At 43.5% G+C, this 22,063-nt stretch overlaps 1 protein-coding gene across 17 annotated transcripts in view; it reads left to right on the forward strand.

The window, feature by feature from the left end:
* The window catches only part of OSBPL6 (oxysterol binding protein like 6), a 208,906-nt gene that overhangs the window by 135,464 nt on the left and 51,379 nt on the right, over positions 1 to 22,063 (forward strand). For all 17 annotated transcript variants that reach the window (XR_012000337.1, XM_072752052.1, XM_072752043.1 and 14 more), the window contains 6 exons: positions 3,681 to 3,773; positions 11,236 to 11,358; positions 13,917 to 13,970; positions 15,180 to 15,293; positions 15,411 to 15,581; positions 18,935 to 19,067. Coding sequence is in view for 16 of the 17 variants with exons in the window: in XM_072752052.1 (XP_072608153.1) it covers positions 3,681 to 3,773; positions 11,236 to 11,358; positions 13,917 to 13,970; positions 15,180 to 15,293; positions 15,411 to 15,581; positions 18,935 to 19,067 (688 nt within the window). In the remaining variant the exon portion in view is untranslated. The remainder of the gene's footprint in view (positions 1 to 3,680; positions 3,774 to 11,235; positions 11,359 to 13,916; positions 13,971 to 15,179; positions 15,294 to 15,410; positions 15,582 to 18,934; positions 19,068 to 22,063) is intronic.

Genomic DNA, 22,063 nt, shown 5'->3' on the forward strand with positions numbered 1-22,063 from the left:
TCATTTTTAAAAAAATTTAAATTCAATTAACATATAGGGTATTATTAGTTTCAAAAGTAGAGTTCAGTGATTCATCAGTTGCTTATAACACCCACTGCTCATTCTATCATGTGCCCTCCTTAATGCCCATCACACAGTGACTATATCCCCCAACCCACCTCCCCTTCCGCAACCTTTAGTTTGTTTCCTATGGTTAAGGGTCCCTATGGTTTGCTCCCTCTGATTTGGTCTTGTTTTTTTTTCTTTTTTTCCTCCCTTATGCTCCTCTGTTTTGTTTCTCAAATTCCACATCTGAGTGAAATCATATAATAATTATCTTTCTCTGATTGACTTACTTCGCTTAGCATAATACCCTCTAGTTCCATCCACATTGTTGCAAATGTAAGACTTCCTTTTTGATGGCTGAGTAATATTCCACTGTGTGTGTGTGTGTGTGTGTGTGTGTGTGTGTGTGTCACACACACACATCTTCTTTGTCCATTCACTATCAGTGAACATATGGTCTCTTTCCATAGTTTGGGATTGTGGACATTGCTGCTGTAAACACTGTGGTGCAGGTGCCCCTTCAGACCACTATATTTGTATCCTTGGGGTAAATACCTAGTAGTGCAATTGCTGGGTCATAGAGTAGCTCTATTTTCAACTTTTTGAGGAACCTCCACACTGTTTTCCAGAGTGGCAGTACCAACTTACATTCCCATCAACAGTATAAAAGGGTTCCCCTTTCTCCAAAGATGCCTTTGCTTTTGGCTGTTGCACAAAAGGCACTGGCACACATAGGAATACTCAGCTACATTTATCATTTTTCTCTGCTAATTCAGGTAAATCTGGTAATTGGAAGAGCAGTCCCAGTTAATGCTTAGATTGTCCTTGAACATTATAGCCATCAGATTAGGGATTCTTACTAATCCCTGCCCAACTTTATGTTTGGCCCCAAAATATCTGTTATTTCTTCCCTTTCCTCACAAACTGGAGAAATGGGAGCAATTCGTAAACTTTTCACCATAATTATTCTCTTCCACATAAATAACTTTAAAAATGCATTTGGATAGGATTGTAAAGATCTGTGGTTGGACCTTTCATTTTCAAGATAAAAGAAATAACCAGAAGCTTAAAACGTATCAAGAAATTAGAATAATTTGGCTCATATCAGTGTGTAATTTTCTTCTTGAAAAAGCAAATATTAAAAAAAGAAATAAAAGAAAAGAAAAAAAAAAGAAAAAGCAAATATTAATCTAATACTTTTCCAGTGAGATGCCAAAAATAGAGGCCCCAGTAAGTACATGTAATACTGACTTTGTCTATTGAACCAATGAAATGTTCCTAACTAGAGTAAAAATGTTATATTTCATTTTCAGCTTATACCAAAATGTTAACTCCATTGAGTTATTCCTTTGATGTCTTTCAAGTTTATTCCCCCATAGAAATACTTGATTTTTTTCCAAATATACAAATAATAGGTTTTTATTGCACTAAAAAATAAGAAAGATATTAAGAAAAATTTTAAAAACCCAATAATGCTATCTCTTTTGTATAGCTACTATTAATATGATGGAATATATTTTGATGATTTGTATAGCATCATCTTATTTTGCATACTCTTTGTAGCCTGATTTTTTTCAGTTGTCAGAACATCATTTGGGTATTTTTCCCATATCAATAAATAGAGATCCTTATTGTCATTTCAAATCACTGCATGCAGTCCCCTTATAAGTCATACGTATTATATATTTTTTTACTGTAATAAAATAATGCTTTAGTAAACTATCTGTCCTTATATCTTTGTGTACTAATCTGACTTCCTTAGGGTAAAGATTTAGCTGTGGGATTGCTGGATCAATGAGGCGTGTTCTTTTTGTAATGATTTCATAATAAAATGGCTCCTCTTTAGAAAGATTATACGATTTATACTCCCCTATCCCCAGCTGTGATCCATTCTTGAATCTGATGGTTAAAAAAAAAATCATTATTGTTTGCTTTTCACTTTTTGAATACTTCTGAGGTTGAGGTTGAACATATTTTCAAGCATTCTACATGAGTTGCCTGTTCATGTACTTTGCCCATTTTTCTGTTGGAATGTTATCTTACTGACCTGTGAGTGCTTTTTATAGTCTGCAAGACAGCTACTCTTTTTTTTTTAATAATAAATTTATTTTTTATTGGTGTTCACTTTGCCAACATACAGAATAACACCCAGTGCTCATCCCCTCAAGTGCCCCCCTCAGTGCCTGTCACCCATTCACCCCCACCCCCCGCCCTCCTCCCCTTCCACCACCCCTAGTTCGTTTCCCAGAGTTAGGAGTCTTTATGTTCTGTCTCCCTTTCTGATATTTCCCTCACATTTCTTCTCCCTTCCCTTATATTCCCTTTCACTATTATTTATATTCCCCAAATGAATGAGAACATACACTGTTTGTCCTTCTCCGATTGACTTATTTCACTCAGCATAATACCCTCCAGTTTCATCCACGTTGAAGCAAATGGTGGGTATTTGTCGTTTCTAATGGCCGAGTAATATTCCATTGTATACATAAACCACATCTTCTTTATCCATTCATCTTTCGATGGACACCGAGGCTCCTTCCACAGTTTGGCTATTGTGGACATTGCTGCTAGAAACATCGGGGTGCAGGTGTCCCGGTGTTTCATTGCATCTGAATCTTTGGGGTAAATCCCCAGCAGTGCAATTGCTGGGTCATAGGGCAGGTCTATTTTTAACTCTTTGAGGAACCTCCACACAGTTTTCCAGAGTGGCTGCACCATTTCACATTCCCACCAACAGTGTAAGAGGGTTCCCTTTTCTCCGCATCCTCTCCAACATTTGTGGCTTCCTGCCTTGTTAATATTCCCCATTCTGACTGGTGTGAGGTGGTATCTCATTGTGGTTTTGATTTGTATTTCCCTGATGGCAAGTGATGCAGAGCATTGTCTCATGTGCATGTAAGACAGCTACTCTTTATCGTACTTGAGGTGTTGTTTTCTTCTCTGTGCATTTAAAAATTATTATAAGATATTACAATTATAAATTATTTCCTGAGGATTTTAAGAAACTCCAGAGGCTTAAGCAGTATTGATGCTTTGGGCTTTTTTTTTTTTTAAGATTTTATTTATTTAATCATGAGAGAGAGAGAGAGGGGCGCAGAGACACAGGCAGAGGGAGAAACAGGCTCCATGCAGGGATCCTGACATGGGACTCGATCCCGGGTCCCCAGGATCACACCCCAGGCTGAAGGCGGCGCTAAACCACTGAGCCACTGGGGCTGCCCATCTGGGCTTTTTTTGATACAGACCTCCCTTTTTGTCTGCTGCCCTTGGACAGGTAAGCAAATATTTTTATATAAGGCTGATTGTCTCAGTGGTAGATGTACATTCTCATAAAGTTATAAATATGTGGAGACTGTGGGTTTTTAAATCCATGTGATCTCTGACCTTTTCTTGGAGCCTGAACCAGCACTGTAGCAGCAGCTGAGCAGCATGTGTGTAAGATGGAAACACCAAATCCTGGGCTGACAGTTTTCTGACTGTTAACCGCTGCCTTGGGTCTCCTGGAACCTGCCATTGTCAACATGGCTCACTGTTCTTACTGTGATCCGTGTGATTTCTCGTCCCCCACCCCCCCATGTCCATCCACATGAAAAATGGGTTATCTAATCCTGGGCTGTATTTCCACTTCTTTTCAGAGTATCCACGTACTGGAGAGGACTGCTTCCTCCAGCACCGAGCCCTCTGTCAGTCGGCAGTTGCTAGAACCAGAGCCGGTCCCCCTCTCTAAGGTCAGTGACAAAACGTGGTGCTTTCCCAGATGGCCTCTTGCCTGCTCTGGGGCCAGCAGAACTGTCAACGGTTCCCACACCTGACTCCTCTCGGGTAGCTGGGATTCCTCTTGTAGGGCTGACTGCCACATTGTTCTGCCTGTGGTGTGTAGGTTTTCTCTGCCCTGTATAAGGAAGGATCAGATGAAAGTATATTTTGCTGGGAGTTCCAGGGCTACAAAGATCCAAAATACTCTTTATTTGCAAGGAAGAGAAACTATTGTCATTCTGTTGGAGACATGAGCAAATATTTCTACGTCAAGCTAATAGAAAGAAAAATCACTAGATCCAGCAAAAAAAAAATCATAATGCTAACAATAGGAACAGCTACCATGATTGCCTGTGCACTGCATTCCAGGCACTGTGCCAGGTCCTTAAATACATTAGCACATTGGACATAACCTTTGCAAACAGCTCCCTACAGTGTAGGTGTCTATTGCATTTACAAATATGGAAACTGAGAATTAATAATTTGCTCAAAGTCTGAAAAAGTTGCTACATAGCAGGGCAGGGGTTCAGACTTAAACTGCTTCAGGTGCACCCCACCTACCAGTCACATAGCACCTGCCTGGCGGGGGTGGGGTGGGGGAGCTGTCGGACATTCAGAGTTCCAGTCCTCTCCTTCCACCTGGCCTTCCTTGCCATGAGCTCTGAGGAGGACACTGCAGACTGTTGATTAGAACCTCTTCTGTTTAATGGAAGCCAGCATTCCCTGCCTTCAGCCTTCTCTTTCTTGGACTGGGGAAACATCTAAATTCATTTATGTCTAAAATGCAAAAATCATAAAAGTTGAAGAGACGCCATCTTACTCATCCCTACCCCTTGGTCATCTCCCTGCAGCTTTTTTCAGTGGGCTGCCTCTCCTATGGAGAAACTCAGAAAATAGAGTGCATGGGGATTTGGAATTCAAATATAGACATAGCACTTTATTTCCCCCCAAAGACTTTGAAATATGTATAACTGATCCTTCCCTTTGCTACTCCTGTATTAAATAGAATCCTATAAGGGGACACACTTTATGGTATGGAATATATATGCTTGTATTCTTTATATTTGGAAGGTACTACAAGCTATAAAGTTTGTGTTGTTGGGCAAGAGTAGACTGCAAAACTAAGGAAAGGGAGTTATCAGACTCAAAAAATAGAGAGAAAGAGGAAATGCTCTGCATTCTATTTGAATGGCAAACAGAGAATGCCTACTTGGAAAATGCAACTGGCAATCTCTTTGAAAACATCCGTTCTCTCTTACAGGCAACTACTGGAGAGAGAATAAATACATCCTGGGGCAGTGGGAAAGGCAGCTGACATTTCTTGAGCATCTGCTTTGTCCCAGGCATGGGATGAGCACATATATTCTCTACATAATCAGCTACTCGATAAAGCGACTACTGATGTTCTTGTTTTAACCTGTAAGGAAACTGAGCCTGGGAGCAGAAGTAAGGTAGTTGTCCAGAGTCAGGGACCAGGAGGTGTGTGTGAGAGACCAGGACGGTGAGAGAGACACAGTGAAAGGAGGCCTCCGAGACTGATCCCCAGAAACGGAGAGGAGAATTCCTGGTATTAGAAGCACACATCAGGAGAACGTCCTGGTAGGCGAACAGGGGAGGCCCCAGATGGCTGGCGCCCCTGCAGAGGGCACGGAAGCTCCATACCCGGTGCCCACAGCTCGTTCTCTGCCTCTCTCCCACCTGGCTGTTCCCAAGTTATAGCCTTATATGGTAAACTGGCCATCTAATAAGGAAAATAGTAGTAGTAGTAGTAGTAGTAGTAGTAGTAGTAGTAGTAGTAGTAGTAGTAATAATAATAATAATAATAATAATAATAATAGAGGAGGGAGATTCCTGCCCAGGCACAAAGGCCCCGGCCTCCTCACCCTCAGCAAACAGCAGGTGTCAGTAGAAGGAGGGAGCTCCCACCGCGCTCACTGCGCCGGATCCAGGCATCTGGGGGGGCGCCTGCACCATCCCCTTCCCATGACTCGTCCGTGCTGTTGCCCGCTTGCATCCCACTATAGCACTACTACTCTTGTCATTGTGGTTTGTGTATTAATAGAGACCACATCTCTCGGGGTCTGGTGAAATCAGGGTACCCCATGCATTCTAGAAGCCACAGCATCATCCCATCTCTCAGTTCCTTGGAGAGAAGATGGACCTCCTGGGCACCGGTTGGCGGTGGAGGAACCCAGAAGTACCCACTGTCCCGGCTCAGGATGTACTGAAACTCTTTGTTTGGGTTTTTCACCTCCTACAGCCTGTTCACCTACTACCGCCCCCCCCCCCCCCAACATTCATGCATCACCAGTGTAGCCTTGAGAAAGGAAATGTCTCCAATGAACAGACTGGAGCTGTTATCATATTGCTCTCTGGTTTCACTTGTTATTACTATTAGATTAAAAGTGTATTTAAAATTTCTATAATACTGAAAGTGTGTAAATCTGACTCAAGGCAAGTACCGATATGATATTAGGTCTTTTGACTCTGTTTCTGTTATAAGTAATCCTGTGAAAATTGGCGACTTTAAAAAGAGAAAATTGGTATCAGTTGAAATTACAAAAAAATTCTTCAGTTTTCAGAAAGCGATATTAAATCTGTTAAGCAGACCCAGTCTAAGCATAGAGGTGGGTTGTATTAAGTACTGAGACGGGCTGTTTTCATTTCTCACACAACTTGTTTGTTTGCCCTGTATTTACTTTGTTGCCTCTTTGTCAGTTTGACAGCTTATTTAACTGTAAGGAATGTATTAAGATTCTTTTAAATTTCTTTAGGGTGAGCAGCCCGGGTGGCTCAGCAGTTTAGTGCCACCTTCAGCCCAGGCAGGGCATGATCCTGGGGCCCCGGGATCGAGTCCCACGTCGGGCTCCCTGCATGAGGCCTGCTTCTCCCTCTACCTGTGTCTCTGCCTCTCTCTCTCTCTCTCCTCTGTGTCTCTCGTGAATAAATAAAATCTTTAAAAAAAAATTTCTTTGGGGTTTACTAACATTGGATCAGAACAAATGGAGTTACTTATGTGTAAGAAATACCTTTTAATTTTGTGCCTTTTCTATCTTGCCCCCTTTTTCTCCCCCTTCTCTAGAGTTAAACAAGAAAAAAAACTACCATGTTAGAAATCAGTAGCCATAGCACCACAGGAATAAGCTGGTATTCTAGTCTGAGAGTAATTAGGAAAAAATCCAAAAAGCGCTGTGCTTATTATTTAATGTTTCCATTTTTACGAGTTATCCAGAGTCATCTTCATGATACATATATATGTACACCACTCGCATACATATATACATACCACATCGTAGATGTGCACACACATATTGTATACACACACACACCATATATACACACACATCACATAGATACACACACAATAAATCAAAGATGAACACTAGCTTTCAAATAAGATCTAGCTGAAAATGAAAATGTTATTCTAGAGATGTTACCCATGGATAGGGCTACTAAAAATAGAAATGTCATTAAATACAGCTGCTATCTAAGAACAGAGCAAGCTCTAATGAGTATATTTACACATATATGGAGAGTTCTTTAAGTATTTGATCGTATCAAATTTTTAAAAAGAATTCAGTATAGAAATCCATTTTTAGTTGACCATAAAGTTCAGGGGCCACTTCTGGGTTCTCTATTCTGCTCCATTGATCTATGTGTCTGTTTTTGTGCGAGTACCACACTGTCTTGATGACCACAGCTTTGTAGTACAACCTGAAATCTGGCATTGTGATGCCCCCAGCTATGGTTTTCTTTTTTTAAAATTCCCCTGGCTATTCGGGGTCTTTTCTGATTCCACAAAATCTTAAAATAATTTGTTCTTACTTTCTGAGGAAAGTCCATGTTATTTTGATAGGGATTGCGTTAAACGTGTAAATTGCCCTGGGTAACATTGGCATTTTCACAATATTAATTCTGCCAATCCATGAGCATGGAATATTTTTCCATCTCTTTGTGTCTTCCTCAATTTCTTTCAGAAGTGTTCTATAGTTTTTAGGGTATAGATCCTTTACCTCTTTGGTTAGGTTTATTCCTAGGTATCTTATGCTTTTGGGTGCAATTGTAAATGGGATTGACTCCTTAATTTCTCTTTCTTCAGTCTCATTGTTAGTGTATAGAAATGCCACTGACTTCTGGGCATTGATTTTGTATCCTGCCACACTGCCAAATTGCTATATGAGTTCTAGCAATCTTGGGGTGGAGGCTTCTGGGTTTTCTATGTAGAGTATCATGTCATCGGCGAAGAGGGAGAGTTTGACTTCTTCTTTGCCAATTTGAATGCCTTTAATGTCTTTTTGTTGTCTGATTGCTGAGGCGAGGACTTCCAGTACTATGTTGAATAGCAGTGGTGAGAGTGGACATCCCTGTCTTGTTCCTGATCTTAGGGGAAAGGCTCCCAGTGCTTCCCCATTGAGAATTATATTTGCTGTGGGCTTTTCGTAGATGGCTTTTAAGATGTTGAGGAATGTTCCCTCTATCCCTACACTCTGAAGAGTTTTGATCAGGAATGGATGCTGTATTTTGTCAAATGCTTTCTCTGCATCTAATGAGAGGATCATATGGTTCTTGGTTTTTCTCTTGCTGATATGATGACGGGCACTGAGGGGGGCACTTGACAGGATGAGCACTGGATGTTATTCTGTATGTTGGTAAATTGAACACCAATAAAAAATAAATTTATTATTAAAAAAAAAGAAATCCATTTTTATGAAAAATTTACCTACTTTTCAGGTGATAGTAGAACCTAGTGTTTTCTTTGATTATTCTAACATAATTCATAAGAGATGCTTACTTGTTGAATTGCAGTTCACCATTAAAAAAGAATATTTTATTTATTTATTCATGAGAGACAGACAGAGAGAGAGAGAGAGAGAGAGAGAGAGAGGCAGAGACACAGGCAGAGGGAGAAGCAGGCTCCATGCAGGGAGCCTGACGTGGGACTCGATCCCGGGTCTCCAGGATCATGCCTGGGCTGAAGGCGGCGCTCAACCACTGAGCCACCCATGCTGTCCTGGGCTGCCCTTTTTAAAAAAGATTTTATTTATTGATTGATGAGAGACACAGAGGAAAGAGGCAGAGACACAGGCAGAGGGAGAAGCAGGCCCCCTGCAGGAGCCCGATGCAGGACTCGATCCCATGACCCCAGGATCATGACCTAAGCTAAAAGCAGACACTCAACCACTGAGCCACCCATATGCCCCCACAGTTCAGTATTTTAAAATGGGAATACTAGAGCACACCACTTTGTGCTCCTGACAAGAATGCCATCTGCTTTGCATTGTCCAAAAAAACATGATATACAGCCTGAAATTGTCTTATCAGAAACATTTTTTTTTTTAATTACTGTATCTAGGGGCACCTGAGTGGCTCAGTCAGGTAAGCGTCCAACTCTTGATTTTGGCTCAGGTCATGACCTCAGGGTTGTAAGATTGAGCCCCATGTTGGGCTCTGTGTGGGGCATGGAGCCTGCTTGCAATTCTTTCTCTCCCTTTCCCTTTTTTTTCCCTCTCCTTTTCCCTTTTCTCCCCCTGCTGTTCATGTCTCTCTCTCTCTCTCTCTCTCTCTCTCTCTCTCTCTTTCTCTCGTGCATGCTCACGAGTGCTTTTCTAAAAAAAATTAGTGTATCTAATTAACAGTTTTGACCAGCTCAGTCACAGTTTCTGACAGTATTATCTTCAAATATAAAATCAGTTCTTGGGCTGTTTGTAAGGGGAACATTTAGAGATATTGCAGAGGGTCCTTAATGTCGTTAAGTGACTACCAGTAGGTATGTTTCTGTAAATAGTTCATTCACTGGGGACCCCTCAGGGATAACCAAGTCGATAAAGAAATGACACTGTTCTCAGATCAGTTTTCCTTGTCCGATGGGGGGAGCATTTAGAGTTGGATTTGGGAGGACAGGGGCACGATGTTGGCTTAGAGGGCTTTCCATAAGCCACGAGTATCTCTTAGGCTTAGTATTCTTGAATGAAGCAGTGTTCGGTTGCATCTCCTAGAAACATAATTTACAGTGAAAAACCACACCCCCATTAATATATACTTGGGCTTAACCATAGATGTGACTTGGTCGTAGGGCAAGCAGCTTGTAGGATGGAAGGAGGGAAAGAGGAGAGGCGGGACGGAGGGTAAATACGTTTGCCTCTCCCTGCCCGTCCCCAGGGCCAGCCAGCATCAGCAACTGATTTTAGCATCTGTGCCTCTTGAGCCATTCCTGTTGGAGCCTGTGTTCCGCGATTGAAGGATGATTCCTGATAGAATGTACCTCCTTGGAAGGCACTTTCCCAAGCCCATTTGGGATGGGCCGTGCTGCAGAGAGGCCTGCCCTCCTCTGGGGAGCTGCATCAGGTTTTCTGAAGCCGATGCACCTTCCCTGCACCATGGGCAGGGTTGTGGGGGTTGTGCATGGGATGTGACCTTGTTGCTTCTGGCTCTGCTACTTAATTGCATCCCATGCCTGAGATCTAGAATATGAGTGTTGGCTAGGTCAGCGGTTACTTTAGAGTGGCGTAGGCCCTCGGGAGTCACCGGGTCCAGGGATTTGAAAACCCCGGATGTTGCCAAGGGGGGCCAGGTGTCTGACCTGGAAGCAGGCCCAAGGGAGACTGTGACAAACCAAAGCCTTCTGGGCCCCCTCCGCTCAGGGCAGGCCCAGTGCTGCCAAATCTTACAGACTTTAACGAAACACTCGACATTTAGATTTTTCTACATCTGAAATCTTGTGACTTTTAAATGTTGACAACTCATTAAAAACTTTAGACACCATTAGAACATAGAAAGAGGAAACCACGATTTGGTTTGATTTAAACAGAGGAGGGTGATAGTATGGCCTCTAGAATCCCAGATTTCTGGCCTTGAAGTCAGAGCCAAAATCCCAGATTTCTGGCTCTTTCTCTGGGCTCCCAAGGGCGTGTGTTTCTCGGGATGGGTGTCTTCTTCAAAAAGCATGGGCTTCTGGGTATCGTGTGGCAATCAGGGCATTTTCCCCGCGCACTCCGAGACGTGTGCAGCCCGCAGCACTGCCTTCAGGTTAGCAGGTGATGAGCCGCTCGGAAGGCCGGGGCTCTGCACGCTAATTGAACATTTGTCATCGAAATAGCCTTGCTTTAAAATGTTAAAGTGCCTTTGTGCCCAGAGATGCACCATCTGAAAAAATGCATTTTAAACCTTCTGAGTACATGGGATCAAAACTCCATTCTGCCCCAAAGTCCCACCTCCAAGGGACCTGTAGCCTCCAAGTCTACCTGGAAACCCATTTTAACGTCACGTGTAAGCACGCCGCTGTGTCTGATGTTAGAATTTGCCCCAGAATGTGGTTCATGCTTCTGGTGTGTCCCGTGTTGCTTCAAAAGCAGCTTCTACTTAAGAGGCTGCTTTGTTTGACTAGGTCCTCAAACACTGAAAAACATGTGATTTGTTTTTCTTCTTTTCTCTCAGGAAGCTGACAGCTGGGAAATTATAGAAGGACTGAAAATAGGCCAAACCAATGTCCAGAGACCAGACAAACATGAAGGCTTCATGCTGAAGAAAAGAAAATGGCCTTTAAAAGGCTGGCACAAGGTACCATTTTCATCGTATTCATCTTCAGATCATCTTCGTCATAGTGAGGACCTTGTTTGGTGTCATTAGGTGGGAATCGTGGTTGCATGTGTAAAACTAATTTTCAAAGCCTTTTTATTTTTTTAAACCATGTGGGCTTCAACCTGTTATACCTGTTTAAGTCTGAGATCTGTAATGTCTGTATGCAGGGAAAACATATTTTATGTGATATTTAAAATTCAGCTTATACACGTTGCTTACTCTGCTTTTTTCATTTAAAATCATGTGAATGTTAAAAAATAATGATATGAATATGTGCTTATTAAATATTCTCTGAAATAAGATGTTTTTGAATGCATTGCATATGTTCCATATGCAAAAATGCATTTTGAGTGCATTGCATATATTCCATTTCTATTATATATCCCACCATTATTGAACCAATTCCCCGTTGCTGGACATGTAGGATATATCTGATTTTTTTTACTATTATGAGGTTGTGATGAACACCAATTTCTATTTAAGTCCTTGGGATAAAGTCTTGGTTGGAGTTATTGTTACCAGTGCAGACTTACTGATGCAAAATCACTGATCTCGGAAGTCTGTTTTTACTGTGCTTTAAAGTGTGGGTTTATTTTTCTTCCCCCTGACCCACATCCTTACTCCATCTTGGAGTTTTAATTATGGAGAAAATATTTTGTACTACACTGTTGCAATTACCTGAGTAACAAGAACACTGTTATGCTAACGAGGAGAAGATTGTTCTCCATTTTTAATATAAGCCCTTTGATAGACCACCAGTATCTTCTGTGAAATCACTGGAAGAACGGGTCATCTCCTTGACACGTTTGCCGATGGATTTCATCTCAGAGCAGATGGATCTGTTGGCCCAAATGGCTAGCTAGGTGGTAGATGTCCAGTGGCCCAAAGCAGGGACATACGGATTATTATAGCATCCTTAGGAAATATATTTTTTTGCAATTGAAGGCAAAGACTTAAAATTAACAGACAGGAAATGTTGCCCACTCCCCAGTCTTTGAGGGTGAAATAGAAACAGGCCCAAGAGGCTTCTGACTAATGTTGCTTCTCACTTAGAAGCATCCTTAGTCGCTCCTGAACCCATAATCTTATACCAATACTAAGAATTTCCCTCCACCCTGTTCTTCCTTGGATTTTGGCCAATTGGCCACAGTCCTTCCTGGAATCACCTTTTGCTTTTCATTCTGGGCTCACCACTTTGCAATTCCTCGAATCAGTGGCTTTGCTAATCTCTTCCCCCAGGATCACACAATAGATTATCCCTGCTAATGTTCTTTGATAGGTAGAAATGGAAAGAAGTCAAAGAAACCAATATTAAATGAATCACATTCTCAGGTCCACATCTCAGCAAAACTGGCTATGGCTCAGCAGCCACTCTTTCTGGGCCATGCCTTTCAGCATTTTCCTACGTAAATTAGTGGGAGGTTCCCACTTGTATTGCCTTTTCTCCCAGTCTCTAACACCATCAGATGTTTATCAGCATATTTGATTCCCTGAGTCATGGGGGATTGAGTAATCAAGTGTTTTTCAGCTATCTTCCCGTGCTTACTTACCCCTAGAACTTACATCAAAGGACTTTTCATGGCCTTTGTGAGTTCTGCACAGAGTATACCCAGGCCGGACCGCCTGCCACCTCAGCAGCTAAGTGTTCCATAAAACCTTCCCTTCCCAACAGAGTAATTTCCAGCAACAGAAAGACTTTGCATCTGTAGAGACTACAGGAGGGCACTGGATTCTGTTGTTTGACTAGGTCCTGAGAGCTGTTTGTTCTCTGGTGAATCGCCCATGGAAAGGAAATCAGCAGAGGGTTCCTGAGTGTTTTGGAGCAATGATGGCTAGATTCATTTGGACTGGACCCAGAGTATCTCGGAGGAGACAAAAATGATCAAAAATCTCTGATTTTTGTTTTGTTTTGTTTTTCCTTTAATGTAATTCAGAAATTTTCAATCTCCTTTACTAATAGTGAAACGAAAGCTAAGTGGAGATGCAAGTATATTGCTAAAGCCCCTTCTTAAACTTTCCAGGTAATTTATTACTCGTAGATCCAGTTCACTGACGTCTGTAACAGACTTGAGCATTCTTAGGAATTTTCCATGGTATTCAGGGAAATGCAGTTTCCTGGATTTTATATCCAGAGTAAAAAATTCGCTGTTAGAGAAGCTCCTCACAGAATCACTGAGCTATTCTCATTGTTCACTTTGAAGAACACCCCAGGGTGGTTCATTCAGAAGGTCCTGACTGTAGGCCCTGAGGTCCCACCTCTCCAGCCCCACTCCCTCCAAGGAAGACCCTGGTGAAAGATTGCATTCCCACTGGATTGTGTGTAAAAGAACCCGAGGTGGCTGATAGAATGGAATTCAAGCTCAGATTTCCTTACCATTTCACATGACTGACGATGGCCAGGTGCACCGAATTCAGATATATTAAAATGATCAAACACATTGATGACTAAATGCCAAGCAACGTTAGACGCACACTTGTTGAATGTGTTATATAATTCAAAATGCACACGGTAACTGGGGGTTGTTTGGTTCTTGCAGCGTTTTTTTGTCCTGGATAATGGAATGTTAAAGTATTCAAAGGCACCACTTGATGTAAGTAGCACACAGGACATGTTTCAGAGATTGTTGTAAAGTGAGTAAACACCACGGTTGTGCAAGCCTCGTGACATAGTTACCAGCTTTGTGCATTTGTGTGCCTGTAAGATGTAACAAGCTACCAAACTTCCATGTTCCATGGAAGGTGTCTTTTATGCTTATGCTCACGCTAGCAAAAAAATCTCAAACTGGAGCATGAAGATTTAATTTAACGATTGTGATGTCTGTTGTTAAAAACAGAAGGTTAAACCTAAAAGTCATACGCTTGTAAAATGACCCCTTCTGTCTTGGAGAGAAAACCCAAATAGACTTTCTTTCTGCATCTCTCAGTAACTTGTGCTTTATGTGCTTTTTTTGAGATTGAAAGCAACCCTTGTTCTTATCTATATCTTTTTAAAAACCTGTCTTATGAACTTCATTTCTGTTTCGTGCATCCTTTTATCTTGGGAATCTCAACTCACTAACATCGTTGCAAATTACTTTTCTTTAAGAAGTAGTTGTTTGCATGTAATACTGGAAGATGCCACCCTTCTTGTCATTGCGGTGTAGGGAAATAACTCAGGTTTCCGTTTCGTCCCCATGTCTTTCAATGAATCAGCTGTGTGTCCTTGATCAGACAAGGGCAACCAGAGGAAGCACGGGCTGCTCTGTGTTTGCAGTCCCAGCTGCCCAGTTCGGCCTTAGCAGCTGTCTTCTAGTTGATTACTTGGGGGATGTTCTGGGTTGTGGGTCAAAGATGGACCATAGTTATTTTAGGAACCACTAAACATCTTTTTTGGGGATATAAGCTGTGCAATCTAAAATTATGAAGAGTAGCATTATAAATTATGCCAGAAACAGGACTAAGAAATGAATAGTCTTGGGGCAGCTGACTGGCCCGGTTAGAACAGCACATGATTCTTGCTCTCAGGGTCATGAGTTCAAGCCCCACACTGGGTGTAGAGATTACTAAAAAGAGAGAGAGAGAGAGAGAGAGAGAGAGAGAGAAAGAGAGAAATGAATAGTCTTGTTTATTGAAATTGGTGTGAAGTCACAGCAACTTCATCTGTCCTCAGATTGAGGATCTTGACCATTTTCTCTTTGTAAAGAAGGGGTGCTGTCCCATTTTTCTATAGATAAATTAAAGATTACATTACACTCACTTCAGTACAGAAGCACATCAAATCATATATCCTTCTAGCCTATTTACTAGTCTTCTGACTTCAGATTCAAAAGGGGAAGGTCCATGGAAGCATCGATGTCGGACTCTCGGTCATGTCAATTAAAAAGAAAGCTCGGAGAATAGACCTTGACACAGAGGAGCACATCTATCATTTGAAGGTAAAGTCACTTTTCACTAGTTTCTCTGCCATTATCAGGGGAATTCACTTGTCTGGGTCAGTGGTAAAGCAGAGATTGGTTTCACCATTACCGTCTCCTCCTGTTCATCGTTTTCAGGTGAAATCCCAGGACTGGTTCGATGCATGGGTCTCCAAACTGCGCCATCATCGGTTGTATCGGCAGAATGAAATCGTCAGATCGCCGAGAGATGCAAGTTTTCACATATTTCCTTCGACCTCCACAGCTGAATCCTCACCAGCTGCTAATGTTTCTGTTGTGGATGGGAAGGTATGACTTCATCATATGAAAACCAGCCCAGAAATTTGCTGTTACGTAGGCACACAACTGACAAACCAGAAAGCAGAGGTTTGTTTTATAAACTAACCCTCAAGATGACAGTGATGTTGGCATCAGAGTTAATCACAAGTATAGATTTGGTAGGAATGTGGATCACCAAGAGAATTAACAGTTGCTTTTGCTTTCTATGAATGGACCACATCCTAATTTTTATATGACTGTGTAGGGTTATTAGAAAGTTTGGTGAACATTGGGCTAATCAGCACCTAGAAATTGGTATTTTCCTGGGTGGTAATAAGACCACAAGGGTTTGAGGTTTCCTCACCTTGGGCTGTAATATATACATATACACGACCCAGAGAGAGACCACTGACTATCTCTATGAAGTAAAGGTAAATTGGCTGGAGAATGTGACCGTAATATACGTAGTAGGTCGTGTGAATGACTGAGCGCTGTGTTAAGCATTTGACATGTAGTCACCTCTAATCTTTAATATAGCCAAAACACAGAGACAGTAAAAGATGTTTTCAGAAGTGACATGGCCATCAAACAGCCGAGCCAGAATCTGAATCCTCCTCCTTCCGTTTCCAAAATCCGTGCCCTTCCCGTTAGACCAGGTACCGGCTTAAGGGAGGCTGACGTTCTTCGGGCCGTATTAAGACAGTCATTTTTTTTCTGTTGCTGAAAAGCTAGAGGTGTTTGTTGCCTCCTAAAAACCAAGGTGAAGACAACAGGCAGGGAGACGATGGTCTCCCTGCCTTTGATTCGATAATTAAGTTTTCCGAACCATAGCCACATTGCAGTGCCCAGGGGTGTTGCGGCTCCCACTTGGCACCTGATATCGAGAACACAGACATCTGTGACTAACCGGTTGCCATAAGGAGTTGGGTTTAAGAACCTTTCAGTGAAGATTCCGCTTTTCTCTGTTTTCTTATTTGAGGATCTATGTAGTATATATATCCAAGTTTCCTTAGCACGGTATGGAAAAACCTCATGGAATCTGCAAGGTTAAATGAAATACCACTGGGTTCACTATTTACTATTTCAGTGGAAGTTCCTAAAGTAATTTTTGTTAAATCCCATCCATTGTATTTCACAAGGAAAATCCTTATTTCATTCTGGTTGTAGCCTTGCCAAGGATTGTTCAACCAACACCTTCCTCCTAGGAACAGGGTGTTGCGTTAACCCTAAATCCTGACCAGTTCTGAAGTGAAAAAGAAGGGACCAGGAGGACAGAGGGTAGGAAGTAAGGCACTTAGTGATTGGCCCAGTGCAAGATGACTAGAATCGTCCTCAGGCTTTTCCGGGCCCCCGGTGTTCTCATCACAGAATAGAACAAATCCCAAGGTTAATCCAAACCAAACAAGAAATATATCCCAGATGGATATTTATGAAATATGTTTAATCCTTTGGTACTTCAGCTTCTGCCTGCATCTTTGGCATAGACCATTGATAAAAGATAGATTCTTTTCATCACTTGGGCGATACCCGAGAATGGAGAACTGAAACCAGTTCCTCCCCACTGTTTGCCTTGGCATAAGAAACCCCATCAACTCTGGTTTTCATAGATCTGTTGCCGTAGTTACGAATGACACACCTCGAAGATCGAACTCGGTGAAGGATTTCCATCACATGTAGCAAAATGCAATAAAGAGGGAAGAGAGCTTTTCATCCCTTGGCTTGCATTCTAAGTATCAAATTACGAGACTCCTGAACGCTAGCTGGTTTGTGGCCTTGCATGGGTAATAATAAATAAGTCTGGGTTTGCTAAAAATGTGTATCATTTGCTTCATGATGATTTAGAAGAGACACGGTCAATTGTAATTGAATATGAAAGTCAAACATGGACTTCTGAAGTTGTTTCAGCTTTTTCAGAAGTAAGTTTTGTGCTCTTTCAGCTAAGTGTTCGCTGAACTCACTGCATTATCTCCTTGCTTCCTGCAACTTTATTTCACATAAAACCCCTTTCCCGGAAAGTCTACCAGCTGTCGATGATAATACTGTGCCGCGACTGCCTTTTTCTGTATTGCGATTTTGAGTAGGCATTCAAAGCATTGCAAGGCTGCTTGATGGTGGGCAAGGTATTTAAGAATCCCATGTGGCTGGTGAGGCCTTGAGCTGATCGTAAGGGAACAGAGACACTTTGGTAAGGAAAGGCCTTCAGGCAGGAGGGGAAAGTGTTGCAGTCAGGAAGGACCTCGTGTCAAATACCTCTTGCTGGGCAATTTATTTATTTATTTATTTATTTATTTATTTATTTTCCAATTGATTTTTTTTATTTATTTTTATTTTTTTATTTTTTTAATTAATTTTTATTGGTGTTCAGTTTACCAACATACAGAAAAACACCCAGTGCTCATCCCGTCAAGTGTCCACCTCAGTGCCCGTACCCATTCCCCTCCAACACCCGCCCTCCTCCCCTTCCACCACCCCTAGTTCGTTTCCCCGAGTTAGGAGTCTTTATGTTCTGTCTCCCTTCCTGATATTTCCCAACATTTCTTCTCCCTTCCTTTATATTCCCTTTCACTATTATTTATATTCCCCAAATGAATGAGAACATACACTGTTTGTCCTTCTCCGATTGACTTACTTCACTCAGCATAATACCCTCCAGTTCCATCCACGTTGAAGCAAATGGTGGGTATTTGTCGTTTCTAATTGCTGAGTAATATTCCATTGTATACATAAACCACATCTTCTTTATCCATTCATCTTTCGATGGACACCGAGGCTCCTTCCACAGTTTGGCTATTGTGGCCATTGCTGATAGAAACATCGGGGTGCAGGTGTCCCGGCGTTTCATTGCATCTGAATCTTTGGGGTAAATCCCCAACAGTGCAATTGCTGGGTCGTAGGGCAGGTCTATTTTTAACTCTTTGAGGAACCTCCACACAGTTTTCCAGAGTGGCTGCACCAGTTCACATTCCCACCAACAGTGTAAGAGGGTTCCCTTTTCTCCGCATCCTCTCCAACATTTGTTGTTTCCTGCCTTGTTAATGTTCCCCATTCTGACTGGTGTGAGGTGGGATCTCATTGTGGTTTTGATTTGTATTTCCCTGATGGCAAGTGATGCAGAGCATTTTCTCATGTGCAATTTAAACCTCTCGAGCTGGCAGGCCCTTCAGAGGATGTGCTGTAACAGAAACTGAAGTGTCGTCCCCTTCCTTGTGTGGCGCTCGAGAGTGCGGATGCGTTCAGCCCAGAGGCTCCCTGCGTATTTCGAGTGTGCCCTCTTCCTCCTCTCTTATTTGATGCCACTTTGAGGATACCCTCCAAAAGACTGGAAAAATCCCTTAAATATACTGCCCCCTGCTTATCCATCCCCTGCCTTTTGTTCATCGTAGGTGCCACCAAACAGCTTTCCATGGCAGTCCCCCCTGCCCTGCAGCAACAGCCTCCCTGCGACCTGCACCACCGGCCAGAGCAAAGTGGCAGCCTGGTTACAGGACTCGGAAGAAATGGACAGGTGTGCAGAAGGTTAGTCCTGGGCCCCGCAGGTGGGCTCGCAGGGGAAGCCTGGAGAACAGAAACGGGAGGGGTGAATTGTGGCTGCTGCACCCTGGCCGCCCCGGCCTCCCTCCCCGACTGCCTCCACCTGTCCTTGTTCTTCTTTCTCTCTGCCGGGCCCTCCCCCTTCCCAGCCCTTCGGGGTCCTCCCAATGCATTCCCCTCACCCTCACAACTGCTGGATCTGCTTCCCCCTGCCCCACACCCCCTTCCTCCCTCCCGCCCGCCTCACCACCTGTTCCCTTCTTTCTTCACGAGCCTCCCACTCCCCAGACCCCTCCGGCAACCTCACAGACACGAGGGGGGCCCCCAGAGCGCTCTCTGCTGCGGGGGTCCCTCCTCCAGCTACCTTCTCTTGCCCTTGAATGAGCATATATCCCCTGACAGCCCATGATAGGCAGCACCGTTATGTGGCACCTGCTGTCCACACTTCCCTGTTTCTTGTGTCCGCGATGAAATATTCTCACCTTACACACCACGCCCTCACTCTGCCATCTCTGAGCCTCTAACTCTCCAAAAAACTTTGCTACTCCCTCATAATTGGCCTGAGCATTTTGGTCCAAACTGCCACCGACTGTGTCCATTCTATGAGATGGTTGTCAGTCGACATTCAAAACTAAGAAAACAAGGATAGCACAGCAAGTACTTAACAGTGCTAATAAACGGATTGAATTTTTTAAATGATTTGGTGAAGATACTGGGCCTAACCTATTTTTATTAGGTTCTTTAATGAAATGATGGTGCAAGTATTTGCTTACGTCCTTGCTTGGAAAAATTGAAATTGGGCAATTTAGGTTGATCCCAAGCAAAACAAAACAAATATAGATAGAGATATTTTTTATAACACAATTTATATCAGTTTCAGGTGTAAGGTTCTTTTCTCTTAAAAAAAAAAAGATTTTATTTGTTTATTCATGAGAGACAGAGAGAGGCAGAGACACAGGCAGAAGGAAAAGCAGGCTCCATTCAGGGAGCCTGCTGCAGGACTCGATCCCAAGACCTGGGGATCACGACCTGAGCTGAAGATGCTCAACTGCTGAGCCACCCAGGGATCCCTCAGATGTAAGGTTCTATTTTTCAACCTTGGAATTGGACACATGGGAATATGATGTAATAGATTGTTCTGTTTAAAATATATATATATATCTTGTTTTGATTTACATGTATGTGAACTCAAAGTCGACAGCATTTTGCTTGGCCCTTGCCACATCCCAAACTCCATCTTTATGTGGAGAGATGATCATAGGCAGGATGTGATATTCATAAAGCTGCTGTTCCGTTAAAAGGGTTTGACTTGAACGTATTCACAAAACATGCAGACGTTCAAGTATCTGAACCTCATGCCGGGGAAGGAAGAGGGGAAGCTCGCTTTCCTAAAATGCTACCGTCTCCCCTCAGCAGCGGTTCTAGACAGTTCAGCCTCTCGTCTGACTCCTGCAGCCTCAGACACACTTGTGGCATTTAGCCTGGCTGCCTGCTGTGCTGGGCAGATTTGAGACCCTCCACTGGGACCAAATCCATTCTTCTGACCAAGATGAAGAGACATTGGCTTTGACACCAGGAAAGGCCCCAGCTGGTGGGGGAGTGAGGGAGACTTTGTCTCCCTGTGTGCTTCAGAATGCTCTGTGGCTCGTTTCTTCTTCCCCCCCTTCCTGACCACCCATGCCCTGCACCCTGCCTTCCCATCTCCATCAGCATTTAGTGCAACAATTACCCCTTCTTCAGGGAACAGCCTCCTCTTTCACTCACTCTGTTCTCCGCCCTGAGACTCCAGCTCCTTCCTGTCATTTGATGTTTGTCCTCCAGAAAAGGCGTTCTTGGGAGGAAGAGGCCACCTGCTTTCCACTCGGTTCTCAGTCCTCATCCTCTCAGCTGCCCTGTGGGACCTTCTCTAATGAGACATCTCCCTTAGGCCCCATCAGGGTTTCCTTTTTGTCTCCAACTGCTCCCCCTCTGTTGCACTGGATTCTCCTTGGTTGTGGGGAGGATCCAGGTGGGGTCTTCTCCCTTCAACCTCCGTCATAGTGACTGTAGTTTACTGGGGGCCCGTTACAGGCCAGACATGGAACAAGCACTTCCGCATGCAGTTTTATGTAAATCTTCACAGGAGTACGAAGCAGGAATTATGAACCCTCTTTTTATAGAGAGGGAAACCGAGATAGGTCACATAACTAGCTCATGTGACACCGCAAATCCTTGGCAGGGCTAGAGGGCCAACCCAGGCCAACTGGATTCTAGGGACTGTGCTCTGTGCTTTGGAGATGAGAGGCAGGCTCATCGTTTCAACTCAGGATGTCTCTGTTGTGATGATGCAGTGGTGCCGGCGAGGATGGGGAGGGCAGTAGCAGCTAATAGGCATCAGGGGACAGGAACTCGTCTAGGTGCCTTGTATGCAGCAACTCCATCAGTCCTCTCAAAGCCATTTCACAGATGAGAACACTTGGATGCAGGGACATCAGCTCACTCTGACCCAAGTTCACACAGTTTAGCAGCACGGAACTGGGATCCAAGCGTGGGCAGGCTGACTCCGGAGCATATGCACCATACTCCTCTCGAAAAGGCTGAAAACTCTCTAAATCTCAGCTCTGCATCCAGCCTGGGCTGCATGCCCAGCGCCTCTCTTGCTGTTGGGCCTGTGTGTCAGTGCTCTCCGGCGCGCCCCCGCCTTGGCCTATCTGAAACCAGCCTCTGTCTCCTCCCTGAAGGGCCTCCAGCTGCCAGGCTTCCCTCTGTTTGTCAGGGCCGCTGTCCTCACCACCTCTGAGGCCTCAGAGGCTCCCTGAGCCTCCCACCCTGTTCGTCTGGCCGCAGCTACATCCAGTGATGTCCCTGAAAACACCCACCCTTGCCCACGCCCTCACCACCCTTCTTTTCAAGGTTCTGCCTCCCTGCTCAGACCCGGCACTCGCCCAGCTTGTCCTGGGTCCGCAGGCTCCTGGCTGGCATCCTCAAGCTCAGTGTCTTGC

The sequence above is a fragment of the Vulpes vulpes genome, chromosome 3, assembly GCF_048418805.1.
Source record: "Vulpes vulpes isolate BD-2025 chromosome 3, VulVul3, whole genome shotgun sequence".
Taxonomy (NCBI): Eukaryota; Metazoa; Chordata; class Mammalia; order Carnivora; family Canidae; genus Vulpes; species Vulpes vulpes.